This window comes from Miniopterus schreibersii, assembly GCF_964146895.1.
Source record: "Miniopterus schreibersii genome assembly, chromosome: 12".
Classification (NCBI taxonomy): domain Eukaryota; kingdom Metazoa; phylum Chordata; class Mammalia; order Chiroptera; family Miniopteridae; genus Miniopterus; species Miniopterus schreibersii.
The window spans coordinates 34,226,520-34,247,776 of NC_138112.1; the positions used below are offsets into that span (position 1 = coordinate 34,226,520).

A 21,257-nucleotide genomic window follows, 5' to 3' on the forward strand; every position below is an offset into this window, starting at 1 on the left:
AAAATTAAGAGAGTTAATTAATGTAAAGTGCTTAGAATAATTCCTGGCACAAAGTAAGTACTCAATAAATAACTGCTATTAATTGCATGAAAGAAAAAACTGGTCCTAGGGAGATTAGTTAGGAGGTCAGAAAAGAGTCCAGGAAAGCAGAGGTGAGGACAAAGTGTGGTGTTCACCGGGGTGCCTGAAATGCTGGTGATACCTCTAGGAAAATCAGGGGAAAGAAAAGGGAGAGGAGAAGTAAGCCAGTGAGTGGGCCTTGCCCCATGCGGGCTGAGGTTCCCGCTCAACATGGAATTATATGTCTAAGGGTCCCTGGAAAAAAACAGATCAGAAATCCAAAAACGAGGTAGGAACTAGAGATACAGCTCTGAGAGTTATCAACAGGTGGGAGCTGGCTGAAGCCGTGGTAATGGAAGAGGGAACTTGGCGAAGTAATGCAAGGGAATCCTCGGACCCTCAGGAACTAGCTTCCAGGGCCACAACAGAACCCTCGGGAACGCCAACAAAACAGAACGGGTGGTAACCCAGAGAGGAGAAATATAACCATATGAAATAATAGTGGCCTTTAAGAAGTTTCCAATGTCATTACGGAGAAGACATATACATGTTCAGCAATTTTTATCATGACTGTTTAGGATTAACAAAAGTAATTATTTATGCACAACCCAAGGGCACGGACAATGGTGGGGAGAGGCTCTGACTGGGGAGGGGGAAGGAATGGGGTGGAATGGGTCAGTGGAGAGAAAAAGGGACATCTGTAATATTTTAAACAAAAATAACATTTAAAAAAAAAAGTAATTATTAACCAATAAACTTATATGCATACATGCATAGCCCATGGACAGGCAATAGTGCGGGGAAGGCCTGGGGAGGTGGCAGGAGTGGGGTGGAGGGAGTCAATGGGCGGGATGGGGGGGAACATATGTAATACTTTCAACAATAAAGATAAATTTAAAAATAAAAGCCCCAGAAAAGAAAAAAATAAGTAATTATAAAAGCAGAGGTGGTAGGCATTAGAAGGGCAAGAAAGGAAACTTGTGCCGAATGCTGGAAAAACTTGTGACATAAAAAGAACACTGGCATAAAGGAGAAAGGTAATTCCAAGATGGGGGAAGTAAAGGGGAAACAGAAAACTAGTATTTATTAAATGTCTACTATATGTCAGCAACTGCAGTATGATCTTTCTAGTGTTTTACCTTATTTAATTCTTATAATATTCCTCCTGAGACAAATATTATCCCCATTTTACAAGACTAGTTTGTGGCATACCAAAGGAACTTGCCCAAAGTCTTGCATTCAGTTATGGGCATATGGCAGTTTTACAACTGGAATCTCATCGGGGGGGGCATGATTTCCATACGATACTTCCACTTATTAAACTGGCTAACGTAGGACAAGTCAAAAGGGGAATGGAAAAAAATAAAAGCTATACTAGAAGAAAACCAGAATTATTCTTACTTATCTCACTACAATAGAGCTACCTTTTTGAGGATGTGTGAAAGAAAAAAAAAAATGAGTATTTTAAACATCAAAAATAATTTCTCAATCTCAGAGAACAGGTAGGATTACAGATACCTCCTTGCTATCAGTCTCATCTCTCAGGTCTATTCCCCACTGTTACCATGTTAGAATTTTAAATTGTACACCTGACCATAGCATTCCTTCTCTCCTTATAATCATTCAATAACTCCCTACCTACACCAACAGGAGAAAAAAAAAAAATCAACAGAACCAAAAGAAAAAAGCTACCTAATAAACCTGGAAACCCCTTACCCTAGAAGGAATAGAAAAAAGTTAACTCCTAAAAATAAATGCTCACTTGTAATTTATAATCCTATTTTTCTCACCTCAAAACTGTAAAATAAATTTCAAATGCCAGTTAAAGAGCAACATCGACACCCTGTGGTGAAGATCAAGTGGCTCGTAATTAAATGTCAGTTTATATGAAAACTAACCCTTAATCCAGGAATTTCCAAGGGTTAAAGCAGCAAAAATTTAATTACCATCATATACACTGAAGGTGCATTTAGAAAGAGCTTCTATTACTTTGACAACTAAACTTAGCCTAAATTCTTAACTATTGGTGGAAAAAAACTGAATAAAACCCCAGGTCATTGTTTTCCTTAAAAATGGTACAATATAACCACCTGAAGGAGCTTTAATGCCCTGGTCTTAGGTGCTTCAAAATCCCTACCTTAGTGAACATTTCCTATTTTCCTGAGATATTCACACATAATAACACAGTGAAAGTTGTTAACTAGAATATACTCTCGTAAAACAGAATCCGGAGACCTGGATTCTAATCCTAACTCCAAAAGGCACTGAGAATTTTGTGGAATCAAAAGTGATATTAAAAAATTCTGACTGTGTGTTTTCACATAAAATTACAGATCAAGAAGTAACAATTTCACAAGCCAAGAAGCATCAGGAAAAGAAAAGATATGCTTTTTAAATTATTCTCATACAGGAACAATGTTGCCTGAGTTAAAGAGGGGAAACTATGAACAAAACTGATGGGCACAAAGTTATTTTCCAGAAAGCACTTTATATGTGTCAGTAAAAACTGCGGTAAAAGAAGTGCTTTTGATTAAACAGAGAATTGATGGTTACTCTTTAATAATGTCTGAGAGAATTTGCAGAGAAAGTTGCATCTCACTCATTAACTTGGACAAGTACAATTTGAACTTTCTAGTTTCAGAGTAACTCTCTGGGTTCTGGTAATTTGGTTGACAAATACACACTTGATCTGGTTCAGAAAAGTCTATCTGTGTTACCAGCTGTAAATGATTTACACAATGGTGAAGAGAAGGCCACTTAGTTAATAAGGCAATTCAAATTGTTGACACACCTGAGGAATCTGGAAGACACCCTGGAAATGAAACCCCCGAGAGACATATCATTGCAAGATCAATGTTGAATAACTGAGCAACTACCAACGTTCACCTCATACCCACCAACCTAGAAAGGTAAGTGGGACTGCGAGAAGGGCCTAAAAGCATGCTTGTCAGAACACCTTCAGACCAGCCTCCAGCCCGGCTTTCTTGCGGTGTGCCCTCGGATACACAGATCATTTAACACCTCTTCACTTCAGCTTCTGCGCTGGTGTGTGAACACAAAAAGTTTCTAAGAGAATGAGGTCATAAATGGGAAAATGCCTGTAAATTACACAAATTTTTAACTTCACTGCTTCCACCTTTTAGAAGAACCGTAGAGGTTGAATGAGTTGGGGCAACCTGGACACCTAAGTCAGGGTCGGGTGCCGCTCGGCCTCCCGAGACCCGCCGCCCTCCCGCGCTCGCCCTCCGCGTCGTAGCAGCTGCCGATGCTGCGCGAGCCGCCGCGCTTGGCTCCTCCGATGCCGCCTTTCCCGGCGCCTCTTCTGCCCCGACTGATCCCTTTCCCTTATATCTACTGATTTCTCTAATAAGGCCAAAACTCTCAAACCTGGAAAATGTCTTTAAAATAATATCTATACTTTCATTTTACTGAGGAAAAGAGGACAAGAAATATTAGAGGCTTACTCACATTTCAAACTATTCCTGTACATTCTTTCCAATTCTTAAAACTTAACATAGTCCCGAAATGAATAGGCTCGAAAATATTAGTTCTGTATTTTGCCACCTCCTGCTTTCCTTACCATCTGATTACTAAATCCTCTTACATAGCCTAAGAAGTCAAAGTGAAAGCACCTCTCTGATAAGAATCAAAAGTCGTCAAATATGTGTGGTTACTTTAGTTGAAATCATTCTCTTAAGAGCAATTTATACGGTCCATGTGATCAAACTCTCTATCATCACGTATAATAAAATTCAAGATTTGCAAAGGAAAGGCCTATTTCATAATGTTTATAAAACAAATAATCATCCAATGGGACAAGAGTCCAATAATCCTTCTGGACTCTTCCTCTAGCAGATATATAAAGGATGTCTAATGGTCTGAAATTTATGATGTGTTATGTAAACATTAGAAAACTACTTCCAAAATCAAATTTCAATGAACCATCTGTCTGCGAAGGGTGCACATAGGTTGAGTGTCACTGTTAACTTTATTTTGAATTGCATTTATTTTGGTAACCTGCCTCCTAGGAAAATGTCCTAGATGATCTACCACATTGAAAATTAAAACCAAATTTTAAAATCTTTCAAAATTAAGCCCAGACATTATAAAAATACAGAGCTCGGCAGTTAAGCCTCTGAGCATGAGATTCGTGCAAAGCTCCTTTGCACTGCCAAACGTGATTCTTTTAAAAAATGAACAGCAGGTCAGAACTCTAAGCCATGTCTGGGGCTATTGGAGGGCCCTTCCAGTAATGCTGGAGTTGTTAAAATTCTGATAAGTCTAAATTTTGTGCCTCTGCTTGCTGCTCTTTATAGTGCAGAAGACTAGAAACAGCTCATGTCCCTGTTTTAAGATCACTGGTTTCTAATCATTCTCTCCCACTGTCCAAAGAAAGGAAATGACTTTCCAAAGACTTTGTGAAAGAGATAAACTTAAATCACTGTAGCTACAAAATTTATGAAGCTCTCACTAAAAAATGCCAAGCCTGAAAAATAGCTTGTTAAGCTCCCATACATTTCCTCACACTGAAATGTCACAGACTCAAATGAGGAAGATTCTTTAGAAAACGCAGGAGGATGCTAAGAAGTTTCTTACCGCAGCAAAGAGAAGACATCGTAAGAATTGCGAACACAGTTCTGATCCACGTGAAGAAGAATATTCCTCTGAGCACTTGAATAACCCTAAAAGATATTAATTAACAAATTAATCAAAGTGAAACAATAAAATATGTGCACAATTAATGTTTTGTCTTTTTAAAATTATAATTTATAATTTATGTCATAAATTCAGTAAATTCAAATTGTTAAGAGGTTCAAAAAAATACAACTTCCATATAACTAAAGTTTAACATTTTAGGCAAGCGAACTCAAAATAAATTTTCTCTACTATTTCCCCACAGAAACAATGTTTCAAATTTTGTAGTGAACTTCCCAGAGAAGCCCCATAAGTCTTTTTAACATAACTGCCTGAAGAAGAGTATTAACAGTAATATTTCCAGTACGCCTAGCCATCCATCACATGTAATGTTTTTATGGGGGGGAAGGCATTCCAAGTTCCAATTAGGAATATCAGAAACAAACATTCCCACTTAGTGGTACAAAGATGGTGGGAGCCAGGATGGTTTCTAGAAAGAACACAGCACAATCCATAAGAATAATAGAACAGGTATCTGTCATTTAAGATAGACAAAGTAAATAGCAGTTAAGAAAAAAGGACTCTGGACCCAAACCGCCTGATTACGGTGTAAGCCCTAATACACCCGCTCTGTAGTCTTGAGCAAGGTATCTACGCATGCTTAGTTTAACCTTGGTTTCATCTGTACTGTGGAGTGATAGTGTTATCTGCCTCACAAGTGGTTGTGGGAATTAAGAGTTAATATTTGAAAAGTAAAAGGTACATAGTAAGCACTATATAAATGTTTGTTATAATGCTATTATAAGCGTTTTTTAAAACTATGTTGCTACAGACATTAAAATGTTATTAACCCATGTTACCTCAAAAAAAGGTGATTAGGAGACTATTATGTATAACTTTATGCTATCAAATTTGACAACTTAGATGAATTAGACAAACTACTTCAAAAAATACAACATGCCAAAACTGATAATGAAACAATATCTGAATAACCCTGTATCTTTTTTTAAGTGAATAATTTTAAAAGCTGCCCACACAAAAAAGTTTAGATCCAGATGGTTTCACTGATGAATTCTACTAAGCATTAAGAAATAACATCAATTAACACAAACTCATTCATAAAATAGAGAAGGGAATAATTTTCAACTCGTAAGACTAGCATTATACACTCTCTTTCTCACATACACCACACGTACACACACAATTACAGACAAATATCCCTTATGAACACAGACAAAAATCCTTGACAAAATATTAACAAATTAAACCAGCAATATATTATAAGAATAAAACAATAACACATCACTATTGACTTAATTTATTCTAAAAATGTAAGGGTGGTTTAGCATTTAAAAATCAATCAATTATGCCCCGCCGGGCGTGGCTCAGCGGTTGAGCGTCGACCTAGGATCCAGGCGATCGAGGTTCGATTCCTGGTCAGGGAACATGCCCGGCTTGCGGGCTCGATCCCCAGTTGGGGGCAAGCAGGAGGCAGCCGATCAATGACTCTCATCACTGATGTTTCTATCTCTCCCTCTCCTTTCCTCTCTCTGAAATCAATAAAGATATATTTTAAATAAATAAATAAAATATAAAATAAAATAATAAAATAAAATAAAAATCAATCAATTAGATAAACATATGAAACAATCATTACAAATCTATCTTGATGGTCACACAATTATAAAGATGTAACTTGTGACAATAGTAACACAAAAGGGAACAGTTTTACAGAAGAAAAATTTTACATAATATTAAAACTAAATTGTTATTAATTTGAACTAGATTGTTATAAGTTAATATGTTAATTGTAATCTCCAGAGCAACCACTAAAAAAATAACTAAAAGATGCATTGTAAAATAAATGAGAAAAGAACCAAAATGTTACATGAGAAAATAGATAACACCAAAAAAGGCAGTAATGGAGGAAATAAGGAACAAAAATGATGTAAGAAAACAAATAGAAAAATGGCAGAACTTCCCTATCTGTAATCACATTAAGGTAAGTGGATTAAACACTCCAATGAAAAGGCAGAGGGTGGCAGAATAGATTTTTTTAAGCAATCCACTATAAGCTGTCTACAAGGGATGCACTTTAGAACCAAAAATACAAATAAGTTGAAAATGAAAGAGTGGAAAGATATTCAGTGTAAGTAGTAACCAAAAGAAAGCTGGAGTAGCTATACTAATATCAGACAAATAGGCTTTAAGATAAAAAAAAAAGTTACAAGACACAAAGAAGGACATTATATAATGAAAAAAGGGTCAAGAACATATAACTGATTATAAACATATATGCACCTAACAACATATAACAAAGTACAGGGGTGGGCAAAAGTAGGTTTACAGTTGTTCACATGGAAAAAATAGAATAATTAATAAATAATAACACAAAAATAAACTCTGTTTTATGTTCTCACAACTATAAACCTACTTTTGCCCATCCCTGTATATAAAGCAAAAACTGTCAAAACCAAAGTGGGAAATATTTGAAAACATAAAAATCCACTTTCAACAGTGGGTAGTTCAACCATACAAAAGGTAAACAAGAAAATAGAAGGCATGAGCAATACTATAAATCAACTAGATCCAAGAGACATATATGGAATGTTCTACCCAACAACAGCCATATACACATTCTTCTCAAGTGCAAATAGAACATTATTCAGGATAAACTATCTTTTCAGCCACAACACAAGTTTCAATAAATCTTTAAAAATTGAAATTGTAGAACGTATCTTCTTTGACCACAGTGGAATGAAAGCTGTTATTTTCTTCAATAACAGAAGAAAATTTGGAAAATCTGCAAACTGCAAAGTAAACAACACAGTATTAAACAACCAGTGGGTCAAAAAACAAATCACAAGGTAAACTATTAAGTACTTTCAGATGAATAAAAATGAAAGCACAACATATCAAAACATATGAGATGCTGTATAAAAGTGCTCTGAGTAAAATTTATAGCTGCAAACATCTACATTTTTCAAAAGGTTTGGGGGGGCTCAAATCAATAACCAAACCTTCCACCTTAAGGAACTAGAAAAATAAAATAAACCCTAAACAAGAAAAAAGGTAATAAAAAAAATTAGAGCAGAGATCCATGAAATAGAGAATATAAAAACCACAGAGAAAATCAATAAAACCGGAAGTTCTTCGAAAAGATCAACAGAATTGACAAACCTTAAGCTAGACTGACCAAGAAAAGAGAAGTCTCAAATCACTAAAATCAGGAGTGAAAATGGGAACATTATCACCAACCTTACAGAAATAAAAAGTATTACACAAGAACACTATGAACAACTATGTGCCAACAAATCAGATAACCTAGATAATGGAAACGCCTCAAAACGCAAAAATGACTCAAGAAGAAACAGAAAATCTGAAAAGACCTATAAATTGTCTAGAGTTTAGCTAAGCTACTCCATGGTATTGCTGCCTTGGCATCCATTTCACTTGGACAAACCACCTACAAGGACCTTAAACTGACACTATCCCCCTCAGGGAAGTGAAGGCCCTAGATGGCAGCTCACGGAGTCAGAAGCAAATGTAAGCTCCTGATCTGACTGTTGTGATTAAACAGTCGCCACTGCTACTAGCACCTGTATGCCTTATGCGCCCCCTAGATAAAAATCCCCATGGAGACTACCAAAACCCTACTCTTTTCGTGTGAACTGACCAACCCAGCCCTAGCCCAGGAAGCCCAAAGCACTCCACCCACAGATCCTAATAAAGGCACGTGCCACGGTGCTGCCTCTGTCTCCTGCCTTGACTTTCCCATGCGGCTCTTTGAGACATGTCCTGTAATTAGGACCTATGAGTAATAAACTTCTCTATTGCAGTTTCTCTTGTGGTCTACTGTTGAACCATGGATCTCCATCTGTCACTCTATCCTCCACCTAACAAATGTTAATTTAACAAAGTCATAACACAAGTAAAAAGGTTGAATCAGTAATCATAAAATTCCCTGCAAAGAAAAGCCCAGAACCACATGATTTGACTGGTGAATTCTACCAATCACTTTTAAAAAATAGTAACACCAATCTTTCTCAAAGTCTGCCCAAAAATGGAAGAGGGAGAAACACTTCATTCATTTTATAAGGCCAGTTCTCCCTGATACCAAAGCCAAACAATAATACCACAAGAAAATTACAGACCAATATCCCTTATGTATACACATACAAAACTCTTCAACAAAATACAAGCAAAGTTAACCCAGCAGAATATTAAAAAGGCTTATACCATTGGTCCAGCAATTCTATTTCTGGGTATAAATCCTAAAGAATTATAAGACCCAAAGAAATATTTTTTACACCCATGTTCATAGAGCATTATTTACAACAGTCAAGCTGTAGAAGCAACCCAAGTGCCCATCAACAGATGAACTGATAAACAAAATATGTATATTCATACAATGGAATATTATTTAGCCTTACAAAGGAAGGAAATTCTGACATGTGCTAAAATATGAATGACTCTTAAGGACATTATGTTAAGTAAAAGAAGCCAGTGACAAAAGAACAGATACTATATGATTTCACTTATATAAGGTACCTAGTGTAGTCAAATTCATAGAAACAGTAGAAGACTGAGAGCCAGGGGCTTGGGGAAAGGGAAGATGGGGACTTAGTGCTTAATGGGTAGAGAGTTTCAGTTTTACAAGGTGAAAAGAGCTCTGGAGATGGATGGTGGTGATGGTTGCCCAACAATGTGAACATACTTAATGTCTCTAAACTGTACATTTAAAATGGTTAAGATAAGTATTATATTCTGTATATTTTACCACAATTAAAAATAATTTTTTCAAAAGGATTATATGCCAGGAACAAGTGGGATTTATCCAAGGTATGTAAGAGTGGTTCAATAAATGAATATCAATCAATGTAATACACCAATTGGAGAACTCATGCTGACCAATTTCAAAACTTACTACAAAGTAACAGTAATTAAAAGTGTGGTACTAGCATAAGGATAGACATATGGATAAGTGGAATAGAGCTGAGAATCCATAAATTAACTCATACGCTTATATTCAATTGATTTTTGACAAAGGTGCCAAGACTAATCCATGGGGAAAGAATAGTGTTTTCAGCAAATGATGCTAAAACAACCATATAGCCACATGCAAAAGAATGAAGTTGGGTCCATCCCTAACACCATGTACAAAAATTACCCCCAAAATGGATCAAAGGCTAATTGTAAGAGCTAAAAACATAAAAGTATTAGAAGAAAGCACAGGGGTACATCCATATAACCTGGGATTTACCAGTAGATTCTTAGATATAACACCAAAAGTATGAAAAACCAAAGAAATAATAAACATCAAAATTTAAAACTTTTTGTGTAAAGAACACTATTAAAAAGTACCCACAAAATGGGAGAAAATATTTGCAAATCATATATCTGATAAAGGTCTAATATAGAGAATACATAAAGAACTCTGACAACTCAACAATAACAAGACAAACAACCCAATTAAAAAATGGGCAAAGGACTTAGAGACATTTTTCCACAAAAGTTACACAAATAGCCAACAAGCACATGCAAAGATGTTCAACATCATTAGGGAAACGCAAAGCAAAACCACAATGAGAGCCTTGGCCTGTATAGCTCAGGGGGTTGAGCATCGTCCATGCACCAAGAGGTGTGTTCAATCCCCAGTCAAGGCCACACAGCAGGGTTGCAGGGTTGATCCCCAGCAGGGGGTGTGCAGGAGGCAGCCAATTGATGTTTCAACCTCATCTATGGTTCTCTCTTTCCCTCTTCCTTCCTCTCTCTAAAAAATCAATAAAAAACATTTTTTTTTAAAAACTACAATGAGATACTACTTAACACCCACTAGGATGGGTGGGTGGGTGGGTGGATGGATGGATGGATGGATGGATGGACGGATGGAAAGATAAATGATGATAGACAAACAGATGATGATAGACAAACAGATGATAGATGATAGATAGATGATAGATAGATAGATGATGATAGATAGATAGATAGATAATAGATATAAATAGATGACAGAATTTTTAAAATTAGAAGAAAACAGAAAATAACTATTGGCAAGGATGTAGTGAAATTAGAATCCTCATACATTGCTGCTGGGAATGTAAAATGCCCAGCCTCTGCGGAAAAGAAGTTTGGCAATTCCTCAAAAAGTTAAACAGAATTACCATATGACCCAGCAACTCCAGTCCTAGGTATATGCCCAAAAGAATTGAAAACAGGTACTTAAAACAAATATTTGTATACAAATGCTCATAGCTGCACTATTCACGACAGCCAAAAGAGAGAAACAACCAAATGTTCATCAATGGATATGGGTAAACAAAATATGGCATATTCCTACAATGGGGTATTACTCAGTCATAAAAAGGAAAGAGGTACTGACACGTTACACATGGATGCACCTCAAAAACATTCTGCTAAGTGAAAGCACCCAAACACAGAAGGTTACATAGTGCATCACTCCAATTATATGAAATACTCAAAATAGGTAAATCCACAGAGACAGGAGCAGACGGATGTTTGCCAGGAGGGTGGAGAGGGCAAATGGAAAATGAATGCTTAGTGGATATGGGATTTTCTTTTAGGGTGATGAAAACATTATGCAACTTGATAGAGGCCGTGGCCATACAACATTATGAACATACCAATGTACAACTAAAAATGTACACTTTAAAATGGTTAATTTTATGTTATGTGAATTTCATCTCAATAAAAAAAAAGAGAGAGAGATGTTTATGAAATAACCCACATACCACGAGGGCAGGTGAGGAGAAAGAGAACAGAAACAAGAGACAGTCCTATAAACTAGCTACAAAATCCAAAATAATAAAGACACTAGAAGTAGATTTAAGATTCTCAGGAGAAAGGATTAATGACATTCCACTTAACTTTTCTTATTTTATGCAAAAGCTGTCAAATATTTTTTCGTATTAAAAACTCATTCACACCCACTAACACACAACTAAAAGCAACACATTATAGCAGGGAAAGAGCATTGAAATGAAAGGTTTTCACCCACTCTGCCTGTTGTGGAAATGAGGAAAATCATTTAACTCATAAGGCCTCAGTTTCTTTAATTATAAAATAAGATGAGACTACTACTAACAAAAACAATAATTAAAAAATAACAGCAACAGGCACAAGAAAAACATTTATGAGCACTTACAGTATGCCAGGTAATGTTGTTTTCCATGTTCATTTTAATACTTAAACATTAAAATGTTAAAAGTTAACATATTTAATAGTCACTCAACCTGTGAAACAGATACTATTATTAGCCCCACTTTAAAGGTGAGGAAACTGAGCCACAGCGAGGATTAAGGAAAGAGCCACGCAGTCTGGCTCCATAGCGCATGTTCTTAATGACCATGCCACACTTGATCTCTAAGCCCTTTCCCAGTTCTAAAATTCTGGGTCCATGTACATTTAAGGCAACTTAAGGACATTATTAAACCCTTCTGCTTCAACCACCACTTAGCAATTATCATTCTTGAAATACATTAAGAGCCTTGTTCTCAATGACATCTAACTTCACCAGATGTGCAATCCCGACAGACCTCTGATGAAGGAGTATAATGGAAAGAAACGGCTCATTTGTATCTGGTTATCTGTGTGAGATACTGCCAAGTGCCAAAGAGCCCAGAGGAGATTTACATGTCACTCAAAATTCTTCTGAAGCCAGGCCTACCCATTCTTTTTCAAAGGAGGCCTGGGTGAGTACCTATTAAACTGTTCAAGGAAACAGATATTTTCAAATATCCAATGAGCAGGAGCAATTCTAGGCAGATGATCAGATGTTTTTCTAGATCAGCGGTCAACAAACCTTCCCAGTCAATGGCCAGATAGTAAATATTTCAGGTTTTGCAAGACACAAGTCATCTCTGTCACATATTCTTCATTTTTTCCTTCAAGTGTAAAGACCATCCTTAGCCTGCTGGCCGTACAAAAACATGTGGACTGTAGTTTGCTTACCCCTGTAGATCACTGGATGAGTCGCCTTTTAAAATGTTTTACTGTACATTTTAGCTGCCATAAGAGTCCTAAGACTGCCCTTAACTTTATGAAAACTATAAAAGTTGTTCTGAAGTAATCCAGTTGACAGGAGAGCCGAATATAAAGTAAGCAGTATTATACACATACTTATTCAGTTCGGTGTTTACTAAACACCTAGTAGATAGATGGTGTCACAGGCAATTGCTACCTTCTAAAAGTATTCAACCCGGTTAAGTTTCCAAGTGAAGTAAAAAAGGCAAAGTTACCAAAAGAAAGGTTAAAAACAAAAGCTACAAGAGTTCTGATGTGGTAAAGATTCCACCTAGTAGAAGCAGGAACACCAAAGATCGCAACCAGTGGCAGTACTTGGAATAGATTAAGAAATACCAAAAAACCAAGGGGCAGTGACAAAAAGTCCCACACAGACTAAACACCTTTGGCCGAAGCATGACAATGGGAAAACACAACCTGCATTAGGAGAAAATTAAACAGTGGTCCGATTTGTTCAACTCCAGTGAAATGGAAATTACTTGGAATCCTGAAGAGGGAAACGGTGGGACACACAGCTGAATAATTCAGTTGAGAGGACAAGGGCACAGAAAGGCTTGGGTGTCATGCTAAAGAGCCAAGACAACCTTTGATCAATAAGGACTCAGAAAAGGTTTCTGACAGTGTCGAGTAATAATCAGACCTCCATTTAAGGAAAGTTACTCTGGTGATAACAAATATGATAGGCTGGAGGAGGCAGAATGTCCAAATACCAGTTAGGAGGCTTTCTAAAAATCCACTTACTACAGGTAATGAGAGCTCAAACTATAAAAAAAAAGAGGGGGGTAAAAATAAAAGCAGAGAGAGAACCAAAACGCCACAGACTGAATGATGGCGAGGAGGAAATCGGGTCAGAGATTTGTACACATCTAGCAGACACGAGAAGTTACTCTACTCCCTCCGAACTCGCATGGGCCTTGGGAAGACGGACCAAGCAGCGCTGAATATGCTGTGGGTACAAAGAGACTGGAGGCCACAGGCCCGCCGCCGGGCTCAGCTTGGGCTATGGCAATGGAGGTGGAAAAGTAGCCATGGATATAAGTTATTTCAAAGGACTCAAAAGATTCTGGTGACTGAATCAAGTGAATAAAAGAAATCAATCAAACCTAACGACAAGATTTGAGGCCTGGATGAATGGGAAAATAGTTAATAAAGATGTGGAAAATTGGAAGGGAAAGCGAACCTGGAAAGAAAAATAAAGGGCTCCATTTAAAGCATAATAATTTACAACTGACAGGTGTCTATGCAGAAACAGTTGAGACTACTTAAAAAAAGAGAACTAGAATTTTGAGTAACAAGCTGCACAACTGATGACGACCAAGTAGTATATCCCAGCAGAATTTTTAATGATCTGCTGCTACAGAAGCTTCATTCACTCATTCGTCAAACAGTTATTAAGTTATTACTCTGTGCCAGGCACAGCACTAAGCACTAGGGATAAACTGGTGATGAAGAGAGACCCTGTCCCTCCCCTTACACAGTTTACATTCTAATAAGAAAGAGAGAGAAGCAAATGGGCAGTCAGAATATAACAGAATAAGGACCGGTCAGGAGGAAAATGAAATGCAAGGTGCTATGGAGGATAAAAGGTGTATCCTAACTGGATTTAGGGGGTAGTCACAGAAAACCATTCTATGGAAACGCGGTCTAAGCTAAAACTGAGATGGGTAAATCTTAGCATAAGAAAGTGTTATGGGTGGGGAACTTAGAAATCAGGAACCAGATCACAGCAAGACCTTATAAGCCATTCATTAATTACTCTGAAGTAATCTGAATAAAGAAGGGAGATGACCAGCATTTTAGCAAGATAAATCTGGCTATAAAGTCAAGAACCAGGAAAGAAGTAGATATTTAACAGGCACCATCAGTAGTGATTCAAAAATGTGATTTAGAAAAAGGGGCAGGGGTCCAGGATGACTCCCTGTTCTCACTTGAGAAAGTGGATGGATAGCAGGACCATTCACTGAACTAAGGAACACAACAGAAGGAGGGGGTCTTTTTTATGAAACGTGGAAGGGAACTGAGTTCAGTTTGGGACCTATAGAGTGTTGGGACTCTGAAACATCCAAGCAATTGGACACAATTCTGTATATACAGAAATACACACTGGAGATGTAGACTTAGGGGGAATCTGAATCATCCAGAAACAACATGTTAGCGAGAAGACAAAAAGGCCCAAGCGAAGCCTAAGGACAGGAATTTAAGGGTTCCACCGAAAGCTTTCCTTAGCAGGCCTATCAGTGTTCCATACATTATTCCTAAACTAGAAGTAAGCTTTGCAGATAGGCCTTCTTCTACGTAAGTAGAAAAAGAAATTGTGATGGGCAAGAAAGAAAAAAAGGAACGGCTTGTACTACTACTTAAACACATTTTCAGATGCAATGCAGATACTTTTTTAAAATATAGTATTTATTTGTACAACTACTCCTAAAATAGCTACCTGATGAATCAACAGTCAGTCTGTGTTCCTATGTGTATATTTTTATTTGGACACTGATATACTTTTAAGTGTTAGCCAAGTTAAAACTGAGAAAAATTGTGCAAGTATCTCTGTCAAGCGCCTTCAAGCCTTGCACACCCTTTGCCTCTGAACTCTGACGAAGCCCAGATGCTGAGCTGTTAAGGAGGGGAGGCAAGACCTCTTCTCAGACACTGAACTGGAGCTAAAAATGTATATTCCCCTAGATGTGGTCTAAGGTTTGAGACAACAGAGAATGTTTTCCTCTCCCTCAAAACAGTGAGAAGCAAGGAGAAATAAGAAGAGTGTTATTAAGCAAAGGTTTACAGACCCTGAAACTAACATCAACTATTTTCATTTTTTAACTCATATTAACAGAGATAAATAGATTCTTGTTCGTACTTCAGTGTTTCAAACGACCCTCAAAAAATAATCATGCCCGGCCGGGTGTGGCTCAGCGGTTGAGTGTCGACCTGGGATCCAGGCGATCCGGGTTCGGTTCCTGGTCGGGGCACATGCCCGGGTTGTGGGCTCGATCAATGACTCTCTCATCATTGATGTTTCTATCTCTCTCTCCCTCTTCTTTCCTCTCTCTGAAATCAATAAAGATATATTTTTTTTTTTAAAAATAATAATAATCACAATCATAGTCACACACTACAAGTATGAAGTAGACTGATGGTCTTCAATGCTCCTCCCTGGGATGAGGACTAAAAGTGCCCTGCTAAAGTAGCCATACCTTAAGTGAAAAGCATATTTTAGAATAGAGATAGTAACCATGGGATCCTAGTAGACCTCAGTCACTCATGGAAAAATATTTACTAAGTAAAGTCTACTTATTAACTAAATCCTGGGACTGCACAAGTGAGTAAGACCACCTTAGTCCTACAAAAGCTTACACCCTGACAGGAAGAAAGATGAACACGTGAATGACCACAACTATGAGAGAGGACAGAAGTGACTGAGAAGAGAGGGCAATAGTGACATCATGTTAACTAGCATTAGTGGAGAGACTTTTAAATGAAAGAAAAGGATTCCCAGCTTTGTAGAACAGTTTAAACTAAAACTATGAGGGGGTAGTCAAGAATTCCCTCACCACAAATCTAAGAAAGAATGGTAAAAACGAGTTTTTGAAATTTTAAACAAAAAAATGTAAACTCTCTGAAACCCCTAGTGAGGACAAGTCAAGCTGTTCCTGTTTCCTTTTCAAGAATCGCATGCATCTGTATGAAGAACATGCTCGCCTTTGAACTCTCCAGTGTCAACTTCTGAAAAGCTCTAACACTGTGCTGAGAAGACAAGAGCCTCCAAACTCGTAACAGGAAACGTGGCATCTTCCCAGATTGTTCTCTGGCTTCAATGAAGAGAGAGAATGGGGACCACACTGCAGCAGTGGGATTTATAAATATGAATTACAGGATAAGATGATTTTCCAAACATCTGTCAGATGTTAATTTGGTCCAAGAGAAAAAGGGGAAAAAAAGACTGAGAGAGAAGCCAAATACAGTGACTAATGCATGGAACTTATGTGGACTTCAGTGGGTTGATGGCCTCATGGGCAATGCATGCCCACTCTACAATAATAAATACCCAAAGTCAGTACAATTTATACCATTCAAAGCACTTTCCCATGTACTCTCTCATTTTATTCTCACAATGCACAGAGTGGGTATTTCTGATTAAATGTAAAGATAGAGACTTGGTCCTGTGACGTACCATATGAATTAGGAAGAAATGTAGAGATGCCACGCAGTATAGTGGTTAAGAGAAAAGGTCTTTGAATAAGTCAGACTTAGGTTTGAATCATGGATCTGCTACCTCACTAGCAATATAATCTTGGGTCAGTAGTTTAATGTTCTCTTTAAGTTACTTAACCTATAAAATGACAATATAACTACCTTGTGGAGTTGTCACACAGATTAAATAAAAGCACGTGAAGTAGCTGGTATGGCATCTGATATACAGGAGGCACTCAGCAAATGAAAACTAGCAATAGCAGTTTCCAAAAGCCCTATACCTACCTGGTGTAATACTGTAATTAGGATATCACGCAAGCTCAAATAATTCAGAAACAAAGTTTTACCCTGGACTTAAACTGAGCTCATAATTACCTAGATGTTTTATAACAAAGCAGGCAGCTATTAGAAACTGCCCCTGAGGATTTGTCTAGTCTTTGTTTCTGGAATTTTGTAATAGGAGAGAGGGGGCTATGAGGAAAACTGAATAGGATATGTGTAGGAAAGAGCTATTTTTATGATTTTCCAACTTTTGCTTATGACCTGTACAAAAATTATACCATAGCTCTTTCTCTGTTGTTAAAACATAGGCTGCTTGGGACACTTAATCCCTACTTCTGAATGTTCTGCTTGTGTACTTTGTGGAACGTGATTTGGAAACAAGTTAGCATCCATTAATTTGACTAGCAAGAGGAAATAGCCACTTTTTTTAATTTCACAGTTCCATAAAGTTAACTAAATGGAAATGTCTTAACTTTTCTAGGTCTCAGCATCTTATCCTAAAAATAAAATAGTAATACCTGAATCGCTATAAGTTAAAGAAGATATCTCATGTAATCACAATCAAGTTAAATGACAGAAGAAACCTCAAAAAGAAATTAAATGATGAAAATCACATATCCCCCACTTTTACATAGGCAACATGGTATAATGAAGACAGTGCATATCTAGCAATAGATGTGCTCTGACCTGGGTTCTGCACTAACTCATCCTGGGATCTTGGCCATTCATGTATTCCCCAAATACTTGGGGTATACCTATTAGAAGCCTGCTACTAATACTACTAAAACCGCTAACAACAGACGCTCTCCCTTCCTCACAGGGTGCTGGAAGGATGGAATGAAATAATTTGTAGGCAAATTCTTAATGGTAAAATAGTTATGAAAGTATGTAATGACTTTATTGTTATATATTTTATATATATATGATATTAGTAGAGCTATGTCTAAGTTGTCCTCTACAGCATAAAACTAACTTGCCATGTCAGGTTCAAGAGGTCATGAGGCTCCCTGAGCCTCAGTTTCTTCATCCATAAAAGAAGGGTGCTGAGCTGGATAACTCTAGTATTCCCTCCAGCATTTATCAGCTAAGTAGGATATTCTTACTTTTGAGACGAGGAACCTAAAACTAAGAGAGGTTAAGTGATCTGCTCAAGGAACACAATCAGTACCAGAACAAAACTGGGACTCAGGTTTCCGACTTTTGTTCAAAAGTATCATGCCTTGAAAAATAAAAAATAAGAAATGTTCATTTGTTACAGGCTCTCAGACCATGAAACTTGCTGTTGTCCCTAAACCTTCTATCTCAGCTTGACTATGTACTTGAGATAATCAAGTTACGCGGCTGCGGCTGTGAGGCTGCTCTTTCAATCTCCTAACTTTCACTCCCCAAAGATTTGATCCTTTGTACTTGGATTCGCCCCCATTAACATGAGAAAGCACTGCCATCTACTGGACTCTGAAGACACTGCTGCTATGGTTTTTAGTCAGAAAAGAACTCTTATCAACCTAATGCTTTTTGTACTTTGTAAATAACCCAATAGTTAAGAGTTACAATGACAGTATGCGTTAATTGAAAATAAAACTCCAAAAGTTTGGGCTGTAGGTAAAGTAGGGTAGGAGAGAAGAACAGCATCCCCTCAATATTTTTAATCTCAAAATTATTTCTATGATAGTCTTAAATACAGCAAGCATTCACCTGCATTCATTAACAAATTCTTATTGAGCACCCACTCCAGGCCAGGCACTGTGGAAGGGACACAATGTTGACAGAATGATAGCATTAGAAATGTAATCCCTCCCTCTTATCAAAAGGTTTAGAGCCTAGTGAGCAGTTCCCATTTATTATTGAACTCATTCATGTGCCAGGCTTATAATATACATTACCATCTTTAATCCTCAAAAACAACTTATGATGAGGTAGAAATTATCTCCAATCGCAGATAAGGACACAGACACAGACACGACTCAATTTGTCCAAGGTCTCTCTCACAGGTAGGCAGCAGTAGTGCCTGAAATTAAACTCACATCAATCTGACTCCAAAACCCATATTCTTAACCACTAGGTGTGCATTTGCCCAGGCAGCTGTCAGCATCCTCCTAAAAAGAAGAGTAGCTGCCAAAAGGAAATTCAGGCAAAGATACTCTTACATCTCTATATAAAAGGCAAAACTCCTGAACTCAGATCTGAAAGTGTTCAAGCTTAGTGGATAAAAAGCTGGTCCAACAGCCTCTCATTCCACCCTGTCCCCCCAGTCACCATCCTAGCAGTTAAATACACATAGAAAACATCTCAACTGGCCACCTAGCCTACTCCCCAACCACCATCCACCCCAACTTCAAGTGACAACAGTGTTCTTCTTACAGCTCTCAAATATTTAAAAGAACACTAATTCCTACATGCTCTTCAAATTATTTAAGGTCTGCTATAATTACCTGCATTATCTGCAAGCCCCAAATAACTGATATCAAAACATTTTTCAAACTAAACCTATTTGCAAACTAGTGCTCTATGGAATACATGCACTTTTATCTCCTCAACTAAAAGAATAAATGTCTGTGAATGTATCTAATACACAGTACCTGTCAGGTTATATACTTCTTTATTTACTTATATTTATATATTGGTCTCTGCTCCCAGTTCCTGGCACAGAACTCCTAGAACCCTTGTAATTCCCCTAAGTGATAGCCTAAAAAGCATCTTTTGTCCTAATATTTGGCCTCCCGACATAGGGCTCCTGAAATCCTTGTAAATTTCCTGGGTGAAAGGAGTGTCTTTTGTTCCAATGAGGCAACAATGAGTAGGCCCCTAGATGAGGGCTGGTCACCTGAAAGACTAAGCCATGATCAGAAGCTTGGAATTTTCAGCCCCGACCCCCATCGTCTTGAGAAGGAAGGATTGAAAGTGGAGTTAACGATTGATCATGCCTACGTAATGAAGCCTCCATAATAGCCCAGAAATACAGAGTTCAAGTTGGCCAACACATACACACTGGGATGGTGACATACCCCAGCTCCACAGGGACAGAAGTTTCTACAGTAGGGGCCGTCCCAGACCTCGCCCTATGCATCTATTCTACCTGGCTGTTCATCTGTATCCTATATATCAAATCCTTTAATAAACTGATAAATGTAAGTAAGTGTTTCCATGTGTTCTGTGAGCCACTCTAGCAAATTAATCAAACCCAAGGAGGAGTCACTGGAACAGAAGCACAGGTGATAACCTGAGATTGCAACTGGCATCCGAAGTGAGAGCAGATAGGGGCAGTCTTGTGGGACAGAGCTCTTAACCTGTGGCATCTGGCACTACCTCCAGGTAGATGGTGTTAGAATTGAGTTAAATTGTCAGACACCTGGCTGGTGTCACAGAGAATGACTTGCTGGTGCAGGGAAAAGCCTCCACACATTTGGTGACCAGAAAAGTCAGAAATGCAGTGGGAGTAGTAATGGAGACACAGAGGGAAGAAACACAGTAGGGAAGAACTGGGCTTTTCCCCACAACAGGAGGGAAAGACTGTGTTGCTTTTCCCTTTCAGTACCTAGTTTAATAATGGGCACATAGTAGGTACTTAACATTTATTGACAGAAAAAAATCAGGAATCATTTTTACAACTAAAAATAGATTTTCATCACCATATATTTAATTATCTCTTTGCACCTGTTAAATGTTTAAGAGTTCCACATTTGTATACCAAATAAATAAAATTTTACTACATAAAATTAACAAGAAGATATTACTCCCTAATAATGCTGGCAGAGGTTACTGAACAAACGATTCTAACCCACACTGTATGTTTTAGCCAAAGATTTTCAAATGTGTTAATTTCCAAACACACTCCTAGTAGTGAGACTGAACTTCTTGTCCACTGAAGTTGAGACATTTACTAGATTCCTAAAAACTCAACAGTTTTTTTTTATCAAATGAATAAAGCCTTTCTGGAAAACAGATTTTAAAAGAGGCAAAAGTTCTGAGCAAATAAGTCATTTCAGCTTTTAGACCCATAGTGACTGACAGCACTTTAAGTAATATGAATAGAGGGAGGATTAACA

General features: G+C 37.6%; 1 protein-coding gene across 3 annotated transcripts in view; it reads right to left on the reverse strand.

Annotated features, from left to right (window-relative positions):
- UVRAG (UV radiation resistance associated) overlaps positions 1–21,257 on the reverse strand; it is a 242,905-nt gene that overhangs the window by 175,556 nt on the left and 46,092 nt on the right. For all 3 annotated transcript variants that reach the window (XM_081154782.1, XM_081154783.1, XM_081154784.1), the window contains one exon: positions 4,657–4,742. In XM_081154782.1, the coding sequence (XP_081010908.1) occupies positions 4,657–4,742 (86 nt within the window). The remainder of the gene's footprint in view (positions 1–4,656; positions 4,743–21,257) is intronic.